Source organism: Meleagris gallopavo, chromosome 29 (assembly GCF_905368555.1).
Source record: "Meleagris gallopavo chromosome 29, MGAL_WU_HG_1.1, whole genome shotgun sequence".
In the NCBI taxonomy this organism is placed as follows: domain Eukaryota; kingdom Metazoa; phylum Chordata; class Aves; order Galliformes; family Phasianidae; genus Meleagris; species Meleagris gallopavo.
Window position 1 is genome coordinate 4,383,026 of NC_139432.1, and position 13,564 is coordinate 4,396,589.

Consider the following 13,564-nt stretch of genomic DNA (forward strand, 5'->3'; position numbering starts at 1 on the left):
TAGCACTGAGGGAAAGCCCCGATCCTGTTGGGCTGCAGCCAAGAACAGAAGAACAGGGCAGCAGGGAGCTGACCTAGTCCTGCTTTCACTGCCCGTGGATCTCTCCAGGGACACAGGGGAAGAGGAGCAATGTTTTCCTCCATCCTTTATTCGGCACTGGATCGTGGGGCTTACAGACAGTACATAATAAATAGGGGACGGCCACCTTGGCTCGGCCACACTGCCCTGGGCTCAGCTGCCCTGTGGCAAAGGGCAGAGTCATTACGTGGGGAGGGTGAGAGCCAGGAGCCTGGGAACAGGGCAACAGGAGAAGCTCATGGCCGTTAAACGAACCCCGGGGCTGTGGGGATAGAGCCAAGCAGGGGTTCCCATGGCCAGCCAGTCCCTGCTGCCCTCGTACCTGTTTAAACAGTGATCAGAGAAGCTGTAATCATTAACGAACCACACTCAAGTTTACGTTCCTCTGCATAAACTTTTGGGAGCTGTGAAGCTGCCGCGTCCCCTCTGACGGTCAGGTTGGGCTGGGCGTTCACTGGCCTCACAGGTCAGGGGGCAGTGGGGCTGTGCAGTGCCCCAAACCCCCCCAGGGGCTGAGAATGAGCCCCTCTGTGCTGCTGCTGGAGGGACGGGCAGGAGGGGAGCAGGCAGGTAAGTGCCACGGTTACAGCCCACGTGTGGTGTGGACACGGCCTCAGGGGATGGGCAGAGCTGGACCAGTGACACCAGCACCATGGCAGCTCCCCTCCTTATGCTCCCGCATTCCTCCAACGTCCCCAGGGGTGCAGGAAGTTAACGGGGAGCAGCAAAGCACGGGGTGTTGAGGGGACAGGAGACCCCCACCAGGCGCAGGGCTACAGGATGACGCAGGGGGGGCGGCTGTTGGTGATCTTCTCCAGCGGTTCCCCATTCCTGGCTCTGCGGATCGCTTCGATCAGCTGTGGGGATGGGGGGGGGGGGCACACGTGTGGCTCTCAGTTGCCCCACACTGCTGAGCCCCCAACCCCCCAACAAAGCCCGGGGGGCACCAGGCTGGGTACTCACGTCCTTCTCGTAGGGAAAGCCTCCGTTCTCCAGCTTGGAGAAGATCAGCTGCCCGTTGATCTCAATCTCAAAGGCGCCTTGTAAACAGAGGGAGCCATAAGCTGTGCCCCCCCCCACCCCCCACTCCCATCTCCACTGCCCCAAACCACCACTCGCAGCAGGATGGGGCTGGGGGGATCCCGGGGGGAACAGATATGGGGCTGAGGTCACCCCACCGCCTCCAGCGCTCAGGGAGTGAGGTTCAACCCCCCCCAACCCCCCTCCCACCTCTGTGCGAGGTTGTAACGGGCTCAGTCCCAGCACCCCCCAGCAGATGGGGCTGAGACCCAGCGCAGCACCAGGGAGGGGAAAAACACACAGACACCTTTCCTCATGAGAAACACCCATGCTCCCATAGGAACATCCAAAGCCGCCCCGGAGACCCCTCAGCCCCCCGCCCCGGAGCTCACCGGTGCCCCCCAGGCGGGACTCGATCTCGATGTCGGGGTATTCCTCCCGCACGGCGCTCGCCAGCTCCTCGTAGGTGGCCCCGAAGCCGCAGGGCTCGCTGCGGGTGGGATTGAAGCCAAAAGCTGCGCCGCTCCCCGCCCCGCAGCCCCGCATCCCGCCCGCAGCTCCCCGCGCTCTTTCGTCCCCTCCCAGCACCGCCGCCGCCGCAGCCTCTCAGGGCCTCTCCGTGCCCCCCCTGAAGCGGTGGGACCCTCACCAGTACTCCACCATGATGTGGACCCGCCGCTCCGAACCGGAACCGGAAACAAAACCGTCACCGGCCTCGGTCTCGGTCCCAGCGGCCGCCGCTCCGTTGCCGCCGCCGCTGCTGCTCATGGCCGCCCTCCTGCCGCCGCTTCCGGGTGCCGCCACGTGACACAGAGCTTCCGGCCGCTCTGCACCGTCCTCTCGTCTGCTCCGCTCCTTCCGCGCTACTGCCCTCTGCTGGTGGGAGGAACATATAGCACCGAGACATGCCGCTGACCCCTGCGGAGCGTGGGGACGCAGAGGGGCCGCGTAGGAACACGCAGAGACCCGTAGGGGCACAGAGAGACCTCGAGGGGATACAGAGAAACCCCCCTGGGGACACAGAGACCCTCCGGGAGCTCCACAGGCCCACGGGGGATGTGCACAGAACCACAGAGCCTGCACTGCACCTGTGGGACCCCCGCTGACCTCCTCACCATGGGACCCCCACGGTGTGACCCACAGCCCGCAGCCCCACAGGAGCCTCACGGGACCCCCACGGCGCCCTCGGGATCCTCCGTGGAGGGATACCCCGTGGGGACCCCCCTCTGGAGACTCAATGACCCTAGGGGACCCCCAGCACCCTCCAGGGATCCCCCTGTGCCTCCTATGAGGGAGGCCCCCCAACCCACGGGGACACCCCCGGGACCCACGGGGACCCCACATCCCCCATGGAGACCCATGGGCACCCTCCATGCATCTCCAGCCATGTGTGCCTCACATATCACCCAGGAGACCCCCGCAGATGCCGCTGGGGACCCCCATCCCCACTCCAGCCCCCCACACACGGTTCCCACTGAGAGGGTCCCGCCCCACACCTTGGCTGGCCGCCCTGTGGGGCAGAGGCGGGAAGGCATCCCCCCATCCTGCATCCCACCCACCTCTGCCCCACATCTTGGCCGGCCTCGGGGTCACCCCAGTGCACTGTGGGAAACTCCCCATCCCCTCCGGGACCAAAGCTGGGGTGGTCCCACCGCGGGGTGGGGGCCATCGTGGGGCCGTTGTGGGGCCGCGGCCGCCCCGGTGCTGTGATGTCAGGCGGGGGCGGGCGCTGGCGCAGGTAGATAAAGCTGGGGAAAAACAGGAATGCCCGGTCCGGCGGGAGGGCGGCAGGAAGCGGCGAGCGCTGCAGGTAGGAGCGGGGTTAGGGTGGGGGTCCCTGTGCTGTGAGACCACCAAGTGCTGCTCCCATCTCCCCCCCATCCCGGCCCTTTTCCTCCCGTCTTCCTCCCGGCTCCTCTTCTTCCTCCTTTGCCACCAACGCCCCGCAGCCACAGGAATCCCAGTTCTACGGCACCGGCACCCAGCCAGCCCGTCCCTATAGCCTTGGTGACCCTCTAACCCCATTCCATAACCCTGGTGGGCCTGGGAACTGTGCCCTATAACGCTGGTGGCCCTTGGATCCCACCTTTTCCTCCTGGTGGCCTGGGATCCTGTCCCTTTAACCCCGGTGGCCCTCAGACCCCATCCCTTAAAACCAATGGCCCCAGGAACGTCGCTGTTCCATAATTGTAGTGGCCACCGGAACCAATCCTTGACTCTGTTGGCCCTATAGGATACAGTGTGGTGATCCCTGCCCCACAGCCCTGTGTCCATTAACCCCGGTGGCCCTGCTCCCCCCCACCCCATAGCCCCAAGGCCCTCCTTTGTCCCAGACCCCAGGGACACTCCATGTCCCCCATTGCTGTCACCACCTTGCCACAGCCACTGGGTCAGGGTAACCTGAGGCCACGGTGAGGAGCTGGTGGAGGTGGGGCTCTGTGGGGTCCCCATCCACACCCACCCACCCCCAACACCTTTGTTATCCCCTTTGTGTCTCCACTTTGAGAACTAGGCAGGACACCAAGCCCACAGCACGCAGAGCTGGCAGGGTTTTGGGATGAGGGGAGAGAGCAGTGGGATGGGGCTGAGGCTGGGATAATGATGTGGATGGGACAGGGACAGGGATGGGGATGGTGGTGGCCCTGTACATCTCAGTGCCATGGTGCTGTGGCACCACGCGGGCAGGGCCCCGGTGCCCACCCGGCCGTGGACTTGGATCTCACAACATCGCCATCGGGAAGTGGGGATGGAGCGGCCGCGGGTGAATGATTAACCCCGAGTGCCAGCAGCACAGCACGGTGCCACACACGCGTGTGTTACGTGTGCCGCGTGCCAGGCGGCCGCACTGCTGCGCCGGGCTTTGCTTGCTCCTGCTTGTCCTGGGCAGCGTGTGCCGCGCCATGCCAGGCCATGCCGATCTGTGCCGCGCCATGCCAGGCCATGTCGATCCGTGCCGAGCCACGCGGGGTCCCCTGGAGCACCGCCGTGTCCCCTGCATGCGTGGGTGCTGGCAGCGGGCGCGGAGCCGTGGGCGAGGGCGGCACGGCGCGGCGGGGGGCCGTTCCCACGGCGGTCTCCGTCTCCTCGCCCCCGGCCCCGGCGCGGCACGGATGCCAGCACGGTGAGGTGGAGCTGGGAGCGGCCTCCAGAACTGGTTTGGCCGGACCCGAGGAGGTGGCTGGGCTGGGCCATACCGCGCCGTGATGACGGTTGTGCCGGCGCGGCGCTCACGGCGCGGCTCATCCCGGCACAACATGGCACAGTTCATCCCGGCACAACACGGCGCAGCCCAGCTTGGCACATCCCAGCTTGGCTCACTTCAGCCCAGCGTGTCTCAGCCCAGCCCGGTTCAGCCCGCTTGGCTGGTTTCAGCCCAATTTGCCCCAGTTTGCCTCGGTTCAGCCCCCTCACCCACCACCTTGGCACCGCCGATCTCCCACTGGTGATGCTGGAGCACTGGAGCGCTTCCCGCATCGGAAATGGAGGCGTGGGAGATTCTCCATTGTCTCATATGGAGCTGCGCTCTTCACTGCAGTGCCAAATCTTTGGGCTGAGGATGGCAGTACCGGCAGCACGCAGCCCCCTGGGGGTGGGCAGGAGCCAGGGGCGCCGGGGGGGGCAGGTGGAGCAGTGCTGAGTCACCCCCACGCTGACTCACACCACTCATCTTAGCATCAGTGAAACCCCACTGGGGTGCTGCTGGGTGGGATCCTGCTGCAGCCCCCATTCTCTGCCCTTCAGATGATGCCATGGAGGGGGGGGCCCAGCAGAGCTGCGTCCGGGACCCCCCCGGGGTGGGCAGCGTGGAGCAGGAGGGGGACGTGGGCGAGGGGCCGCCTGCCACCGACCTGCGCCGCTCGCAGCCCCTCTTCATCCACAGCACCAGGTGGGTGCGAGGGGCTCAGCCCTGCGGTGTGGGGTGGGCTGGGGGGCAGACAGGGGACTCAGCCTATCTCTGCTCGCAGCCGGCCGCTGTCAGAGGAGGAGCCGCGTGCCTCATCACTGCCCAACATCCCCAACCCCTTCCCTGAGCTCTGCAGCCCTTCCAACTCACCAATCCTCAGCAGCCCCCCCGGCGGGCAGGGACCCCCCCGTGAAGGCGCCTGCCACGTGAGTGCTCGGTGGTGGGTCTGGGGGCTCCTGGGAACTCCTGCAGGATAACGGGGCCCTGACCCACTGTGGTCCCACAGCTGGTGAAGGTGTTCAGTGAGGATGGGTCGTGCCGCTCACTGGAGGTGTCAGCAGGCACAACAGCACGGCAGCTCTGCGAGATGCTGGTGCAGAGGACGCATGCTCTGCACGACCACAGCTGGGCCCTGGTGGAGCTGCACCAGTACCTGGCACTGGGTGAGTTCACGGCATGGCATGGCATGGCATGGCATGGCATGGCATGGCATGGCATGGCATGGCGTGGTACAACCCCCGCTGAGCCCCTGTCCCCACAGAGCGCTGCCTGGAGGACCACGAGTCGGTGGTGGAGGTGCAGAGCATGTGGCCCCTGGGTGCTGACAGCCGCTTTGTCTTCCGCAAGAACTTCGCCAAGTATGAGCTCTTCAAGAGCAACACGGTATGTGAGCCACACTACAGGGCCCCTTCACCCCATGGAGAGCCACAGGCGTCCCCTGACCCACCTGTTCCCCCCAGCAGTCCCTCTTCCCCGAGGTGATGGTGTCCAGTTGTCTGGAGGCAAATAAGAGCATGGCGCACTCGGAGCTCATCCAGGTATGATGGCGCTGGGCTCAGAGGCTCCGTGAGGACTCAACAAAGACATGGAGACCCAATGGTGCCATGGGGACCCAACCATGACAAAGGGAACGAATGGTGCCATGGGTACTTTACAATGCCATGGGGACTCGGTCACTCCATGGGTACTTTACAGCGCCACGGGGACCCAAACGTGACACTGGGACCCAACTGTGCCATGGGGATTGATCCATGCCATGAGGCCCTGCTGTGCCTGGCCGCCCCTCAGCCCCTGTCTCCCCCCCAGAACTTCCTGAACTCTGGGAGCTGCCCCGAGGTGCAGGGCTTCCTGCAGCTGCGCGAGGCCAGTCGCAAGGTCTGGAAGCGTTTCTACTTCTCCCTGCGCCGCTCGGGGCTCTACTACTCCACTAAGGGCACGTCCAAGGTGAGGTGCAGCCAAGGGCACCCCGAGCCCAGAGGCAGTGGGGGCAGCCCCTGATGCCCCCTCCCCGGCCCCAGGACCCCCGGCACCTGCAGTACTTCGCCGACCTCACCGAGTCCAACATCTACTACGTGACACAGGGCAAGAAGCACTATGGGACACCCACCGAGTTTGGGTTCTGCATCAAGGTGCGTCCCTTCTGGGCACCCTACCCAGCTCTGCACAGGGTCTTTGCTCACTGAAGGGTGACAGGGACTTGGGGGCTTTGGGGGAGGGACTGCTCTGTGATGGATCTGGCTTTGCCCCACAGCCCTACAAGGTGCGCAGTGGGGTGAAGGGCCTGAAGCTGCTCTGCAGTGAGGATGAGCAGAGTCGGACCTGTTGGATAGCAGCATTCCGCCTCTTCAAGGTGAGCCCCAGCTGGAGGGCAATGGGGGGGAGTGGGGGGTACCAGAGTGATGCTGAAGAGAAGCCGGTGGGATGCTGAGGGATGTTAGAGGGGTGCTGGTGGGGTGCTGGGAGGGCAGGGGGTGAGACTGGGGGATGCTGAAGTGTACTGGGAGGCACTGGGGAGACACTAAGGGATACTCACACCGCCATGCCCCCCTGGGGCACCCCCAGTATGGCATGCAGCTCTACCGCAACTACCAGCAAGCACAGGCGCGCCTGAGCCAGCACCCCTGGATCACCCCCACGCCACTGGTGAGTGCCCCCCACCCCTCCAGGTGCAGCCCTGATCCACGGGGTGCCCCCCGCCCCCCCAGCTCGCTGTCACTGTCCCCACAGCAGAGTGTGTCAGACAGCGCGCTGGTGGCCATGGATTTCTCAGGGTGCACAGGGCGGGTGATTGAGAACCCCAGCGAGGTGCTGACAGCAGTGCTGGAGGAGGCGCAGGCCTGGAGGGTGAGTGGGGGGCACAGGCTGGGAGTGGGACCCCCCCTCAGTGTGCACTCACTCTGCTGCTTGCTTTGCACGGCCAGAAGAAGACGACACACCGGTACAGCCTGCCTGCTGCCTGCCAGAGCTCCCCGCTCAGTGCTGGTGAGCAATGCCTGTAGGGCAGGAGCGTGGAGACCCCCAGCTCAGGGGTTCCTGCCCAGAGTGGGTGGGGGTCCCCTCCTGATGACCCTCTCCTCTCCCTGCAGCCATCCACCGCACCCAGCCATGGTTCCACGGGCGCATCTCGCGGGAGGACACCCAGCAGCTCATCGGCCGTCAGGGGCTGGTGGATGGGTACGGAACAGGGGGGTCGTAGAGGGGTTCAGGGATTCCTGGGGTGCACACGGCCGCTGGGAGTCATGGGGTCCCACAGTTCATAAAGGGCTCATAGGGGGTACAGGGAGGTCCTGGAGCCCGGGGGATGGGGGGATAGAATCGCAAGGTGGAGGGGGACATTGGGGTCACACATGGCCCCTCGGGGCTTTGGGGTGACTCTGCTCTGGGGCTCGCAGCGTGTTCCTGGTGCGGGAGAGCCAGCGCAACCCCAAGGGCTTCGTGCTGTCCCTGTGCCACCTGCAGAAAGTCAAGCACTATCTCATCCTGCCAGTGAGTGCCGTGGCTGCGGGGAGGGTATGGGGGGTGGGGGGGTGGACGAGGACAGCCAGGCCTGATGCTCACCTGCCTGGCAGAGCGAGGAGGAGGGGCGGCTCTACTTCACCATGGACGACGGACAGACCCGCTTTGCTGACCTCATCCAGCTCGTGGAGTTCCACCAGATCAACCGTGGCATCCTGCCCTGCAAGCTGCGGCACTACTGCACCTGCGTGGCCCTATGAGCCTGGCGCTGCCGGCACGGCTTGGCTCAGCTCAGCATGGCATTGCCGGCAGAAATTGGCACAGCTTGGCACGGCATTGCTGGCACAGGTTGGCACAGCTCAGCGCCATGCAGCAGCACTGGCACAGCTCAGCACAGCCAACACGGCACAGCGCAGCCCTGCCAGCACACAAGGGCACCGCTCGCAGCAGTGAGCGCAGGGACGAGGGGGCTCACCCCACACCCTGCTGCTGTGGCCCCTCACACTCTTGCACTTTGTCCCCCCCAGCACCAGCCCCTCCATTCTCACGGGGTCATGGCTGCAGACCCCTCACCCCCATCTCCAGGGGGCTCGTGGAGATGCTCCCTTCCCCATCAGGAGGATGCGGGGCTTGGGGTCCCCACCACACCTCCCCATGCCCCCCCAAGGCCAGTCGAACTGTGATGTGTTTTATACAAAGTGAGAATAAACATTATTTTTTCAGAGCTCCCGTTTCTCCCCTTTCCAAAGCCATCCTCGTACCTGGCGGGGGGGTGCAGGGGGTCAGCCCCATTGCATGGCAGCAGCTCCCCCGCACCACCACGTCCCTGCAGTGCCCCCCCAGTGCCACACAAAGGTCCCTCTGTGCATCACGTGCAGCTCAGCCACGCGGCCCCGCAAATCCCAGAGCCGGGGAGGATTAGCAGGGAGGGGGGATTAGGGCTGGGATTTGGGGGCCAGCAGCTATTAAAGCCATGGGGTGGGTGGTGAGGCCGTGGCCATGGCTCCCCGCACCGTGCTGATCACCGGGTGCTCATCCGGCATCGGGTTGGCGCTGGCGGTGCGCCTGGCACGGGACAAGCAGCGCCGCTTCCGAGGTGAGCAGAGCAGGGGGTCCCACTGGTGTGGATAGGGAGGACGGGGGGCTGATCCCTCCTGTGCCCCCCTCAGTCATCGCTACGGTGAGGAACATGTCCCGCAGTGGAGCGCTGGTGGAGGCGGCAGGGTCAGCGCTGGGCCGGACGCTGGAGGTGAAGCAGTTGGATGTGTGTGATGAGGCGTCCATCCGCTCCTGTCTTGACAGCATCCCCGGGCGCCGCGTCGATGTCCTGGGTGAGCCACATCTCTGTGTGGCCCTGCAGCACCCCATGCATGGAGCCCGGGCTGCTCAATGCACCGGGGACACCCCATACTGGGGACATCCTGCACCAGGGACATGCCGTGCTGGGGTCACCCCATGCACCAGGAGAATTCTGCATGTGGGTTATTTACTCCACACTGGGGACATTCCATGCTGAGGACCCACCTCCCATGTGGCACTGGGGACCCTCCACGCCAGGGCCACCCTATGCACCAGAGCCCTGGGCCAGCAGTGCCCTATGCACTGGAGACCCTCCACGCTAGGCACACCACAGTCCTTTTGTGCCAAAGATCCCCATTTCCTGGGGACCCTCCATCCTACAGCTCTGTGCCAAGGCCCCATGTTGGGAACCCCCCATACCAAGGGTGCCGGGGACCCCAGCTTGCCCTTACCCCCCTTGCACTCCACAGTCAGCAACGCCGGCGTGGGGATGATTGGGCCGCTGGAGTGCCAGAGCCTGGCGGCCATGCAGGGGCTGATGGACACCAATTTCTTTGGGCTGGTGCGCCTGGTGAAGGAGGTTTTGCCAGACATGAAGCGTCGCCGCAGCGGCCATATCGTGGTCATCAGCAGCGTGATGGGGCTGCAGGGTATGGGGGGACAGGGCTCAGGGGGGGGTCCCCATCCTGCACTGGACCCCCAACTGCCACTCCTTGCCCAGGCATCGTCTTCAACGACGTCTACGCCGCCTCCAAGTTCGCCGTGGAGGGCTTCTGTGAGAGCCTGGTGGTGCAGGCACTGCGCTTCAATGTGGCGTGAGTGTGGGGCCAGGGGGATGGGGGTGGGGCTCAGCCACCGTCATCCTCAGAATCCCACCCTGCAGCATCAGCCTGGTGGAGCCGGGGCCGGTGACCACTGAGTTTGAGGCCAAGGTCTACGAGGAGGCTGAGCGCGCCGACTACTCACAGACCGACCCTGAGACTGCTGCCATCTTCACCGACCTCTACCTGCGGAACTCCAGGGATGTCTTCGCCAGCCTGGGACAGAGCCCTGAGGACATTGCAGAGGTGATGGTGGAGCTGCAGGGTGGGATGGGAGGATACAGGAGAGATCAATTAGCACTAATGAGGAGTAGCAATTGGGTGGTGCTGGCATCTCCTGTGTTGACTCCTTCCTCCTGCTCCCCAAAACCCCCAAAGTGGGATGGGAATGGGGATAGGGATGGGGATGGGGATGGGATGGGATGGGATGGGATGGGATGGGATGGGAATGTGGTGAGGATGGATGGGGATGGGGTTGGAATGGGAATTGGAATGGAAATTTGTGTGGGGATGGGAAGAGGATAGGGAGAGCATGGAGGTGGAGATGGGAAGGAAATGGGTATGGGATGGTGATGGGATGGAAATTTGGGTGGGAAAGGAATGGTGATAGGGTGGGGCTGTAAATGATGGGGATGAGGATGGGGAAATGGTGTAGAGATGTGGATGGGAATTGGATGGGAATGGGGATGTGGTGGAGTGGAATGGTGGTGGAAACTTGGTGGAAATGGGATGGGGATAGGATGGAGATGATGCGGATGAGAGTGGGAATAGAATGGGGATGAGAATGTGAACGGTACGGAAATGAGGATGGGGATGGAGATGATGGACTGGAGATGATGGGATGGAGATGATGGGATGGAGATGATGGGATGGAGGTGGGGATGGGAAGGCGACCGTGACGTCCTCACGTGCAGCACACGCTGCGGGTGATCGAGGCGGCCCGGCCGCCCTTCCGGCACCAAACCAACGCGGCGTACACACCGATGGCAGCGCTGAAGCACGCCGACCCCAGCGGTGCACTCATGACCGAGGCCTTCTACAAACTGGTGTTCAAATACGGCGCCGTGCTGCGGCTCGGGCTGCGCGCCATCCGCCTGCTGCGCTGGAAGGCCCAGAAGGTGAAGGCGGGCGCCCGGCTGCTGGGCTTCAAATAGACCCGTTTAGCCTGGATTCGGCCAGAGGTGGCCCAGGGGGCTGCGAGGGGCAAGCAGGGCCGGGAGCCGTGTGGTTTCACTTCCTGCTCCCAGCCCGAAGTAGCACCCGAAATAGCAGCGGTATTAAAATCGGGAGCGGTATTTTTAACAGCGCCGGGTGAAAGAGAGCAGCGGCTTCCTCCGAGAGCGCAGCGGCCGTGACAGGGCTGGGAAGGGCTGTCAGCTGCACCCCCCTCTTGGCTCCTCCATCCGTGGGCACACAGTGCCACGGCCCCCCCCAGCATCCTTCTCCGAGCCTCTGGTGTGAGGCTGGAAATGGACCGGGTTAGCAATGCACCGGGTTCGCAGCAACGCAGCGGGTCAGCAATGCATCCGGCTGGCAATACACAGAGTTGGTCGGTAACGCGTGTCCCCCCCGCAACACCAGGGCAGCACGGAGGGGCCACAGGGCACTGCTGGATCAGCTGCAGCACTGGTGCGGGAGCTTTGGTGTAGAGATGGGAGCTGGGTGCACAGGGTGAACATGGACGCAGGGTGGGTGCACGGTGCAGGGGTTAGTGGGGAGTGCGTGGTGAAGTCTGAACGCAGAGTGCACAGAAGGATGAGTGCTGCGTGCATGTGTGCAGTGGGTGCAGGACAGATACAAACCAAGTGCCAGGAGCAGGGGCTGCTTGATGTGCCAGGGGATCCCAGCACACCACATCACCCGGGGGCTCCCAGAGGGGTGCTGGTGGGGGGGAGCAGGCAGAGCTGCCCCTCCTGAGCTGTGCACCGGTGCATGAGCATGTGGCGTGACTGTGCCAGGAGGTGAGAGCAGGGGGAAACCACAGGGAGGCCCGGCACAGGTCAGCACCGCTTCTCAGAAACCTTCCTGGCTCCCACTGCACTTCCTGCTGCAGGGATGCACAGGTGGCACGGCTGCAGGGCCCACAGTGAAGCCCCCCAGCCCGGCTCCAGGACCTCCATCCCATGCATGAGAAGTTGATGGCAGCTGCAGCACTGACACCATGCCCCAACACTGCACCCCACGCTCCCAACACTGCACCCCATGCACCAACACTGCACCCCATGCACCAACACTGCACCCCATGCACCAACACTGCACCCCTTGCACCAACACTGCACCCCTTGCACCAACACTGCACCCCTTGCACCAACACTGTGCTCCATGCCCCAGCACCTTGCCCTTGCCCGTGCCACACACGTCGCTTCCCCACCCCCATTGGCTCTGGGTGCTTTGGGTACAGGATGGAGAAGGAAATATTTTTGCACGATTCCCCTCCCATCTTGCACAAGTTAATGACAAAGCGGCCATGGGGACAACGGCCCCCCCCACCCCCCCGTGGCTATGGCAACTGAGCAGCACCTGTGGGACGTGCAGGGGTGACATCAAAGCCTGCAATGCAGACACAGCCCCCCCCCCGCTGCGGTTTCTGAAGATTTGACTAACTTTCTCCGCTCCAGGGGGCAGAGACGGGGGGGGCTGCACCCAGCCCCAGGGAGCAGCAAGGGGGGGCCCCCAGCACAGAGCCACAACCATGAGGAATGGGGCGGGGGGAGGCGGGACCCCCACGATGCCCCCAGCCTGACAGAAGCAGCAGTGAGGCTGCTCCTCAGGGCAGGGGGATGGATCAGCCCCGATGCTGTGGAGCTGGGGGGTCTGTTGGCTTCTCCTCCGGCTGCTGTAGGAAGGGGGAACCAAGCAGCAGGAAGGGGAGATGGGGAGATGCCGTGGGGTGCAGCACCGGGGAGACAAAGTCACAGCTAAGGAGCATCTTCCTCATCCTGCCTGAGCTCCCCGGGTGCAGGCTGCGCCCCAGGGGGAACAGCTCTGCTATAAACAAGCGCCTGCAGGGACTTTCCTGTCCCCACGTGTGACAATTGCCAGCCCCTCCATCCCCCGGTGCCCTCACTCCCCCGAGGGCTGCACTGGTGGCCCAGGTGCGCCGGCTCGCCGCAATGCAAATGCGGGGCCAGATATAACCCTGCTGGCAGCGATGGGGGCACGGGGCAGGACGTGTACCCACTGCCCCCACCATGGCACTGTGCACGTGGCTTCACCCCGGAGACAACACAGGGCTGGGCTCACACCCCATTTCCCCATGGCTCTGGGGAGCTGGGCAGGTCACAGCGGGTGCCGGGGAGACACTGGAGAGCAAAGATCCACAGGATGAGGTGCTGTGGCCCCACTCACCTCCTGGACACAGCCCCACAGCCGGAGGGGACGTTTCATGCACCACAGAGTGAGTTTCAACACAATGGGGGAAACGAGTTCCCCTCTGCTCTATCACCACTGCAGCACAGCGGGCGATAGGGATCTCTGTCATAACACCAACTGAACGTCTGGGGCTTCTAAGGGCCTTTGGGTGTGGGCAGGGGGGTTTTGATGCATCAAAGCAGCACTTCTGTAGGGAGGAGCCGAGGTAGAGACACCCCCAGGGCTGTGGGACATGCAAGGCAAAGTGACCCCGGCTGCCCACACTCTGCTCAGTCTGGTTCAGTGTCATGTTTTCTCCAGCTTTCCCGGACACGGCAGAGAAATGGTACACGTG

General features: G+C 64.1%; 3 protein-coding genes across 8 annotated transcripts; 2 read left to right on the forward strand and 1 right to left on the reverse strand.

The window, feature by feature from the left end:
* Window positions 1-130: 130 nt before the first annotated feature.
* On the reverse strand, window positions 131-1,931 carry MIEN1 (migration and invasion enhancer 1). The gene is made up of 4 exons (XM_085211258.1): window positions 1,748-1,931; window positions 1,491-1,588; window positions 1,042-1,118; window positions 131-935 (listed from the first exon to the last, which is right to left on the reverse strand). The coding sequence occupies exons 1-4, from the start codon at window positions 1,864-1,866 to the stop codon at window positions 852-854; spliced, it is 378 nt and encodes a 125-aa protein (XP_085067384.1). The 5' UTR covers window positions 1,867-1,931; the 3' UTR covers window positions 131-851.
* Window positions 1,932-2,779: 848 nt separating this feature from the next.
* On the forward strand, window positions 2,780-8,462 carry GRB7 (growth factor receptor bound protein 7). 6 transcript variants are annotated; one of them, XM_085211245.1, is made up of 15 exons: window positions 2,780-2,908; window positions 4,840-4,984; window positions 5,064-5,208; window positions 5,289-5,445; window positions 5,544-5,665; window positions 5,743-5,820; window positions 6,089-6,226; window positions 6,301-6,411; window positions 6,534-6,632; window positions 6,845-6,925; window positions 7,010-7,126; window positions 7,207-7,264; window positions 7,369-7,456; window positions 7,675-7,768; window positions 7,852-8,462. In XM_085211245.1, the coding sequence occupies exons 1-15, from the start codon at window positions 2,863-2,865 to the stop codon at window positions 7,996-7,998; spliced, it is 1,626 nt and encodes a 541-aa protein (XP_085067371.1). In that variant the 5' UTR covers window positions 2,780-2,862; the 3' UTR covers window positions 7,999-8,462. The 6 variants fall into 6 exon arrangements, with proteins under 6 accessions (XP_085067371.1, XP_085067370.1, XP_085067372.1 ...); XM_085211244.1 differs by having other exon boundaries at window positions 7,013-7,126; window positions 7,204-7,264; XM_085211246.1 differs by having other exon boundaries at window positions 7,013-7,126.
* A 133-nt stretch (window positions 8,463-8,595) lies between these two features.
* RDH8 (retinol dehydrogenase 8) lies at window positions 8,596-11,145 on the forward strand. The gene is made up of 6 exons (XM_003213923.3): window positions 8,596-8,834; window positions 8,908-9,069; window positions 9,508-9,687; window positions 9,759-9,852; window positions 9,921-10,104; window positions 10,773-11,145. The coding sequence occupies exons 1-6, from the start codon at window positions 8,738-8,740 to the stop codon at window positions 11,010-11,012; spliced, it is 957 nt and encodes a 318-aa protein (XP_003213971.1). The 5' UTR covers window positions 8,596-8,737; the 3' UTR covers window positions 11,013-11,145.
* Window positions 11,146-13,564: the final 2,419 nt, after the last annotated feature.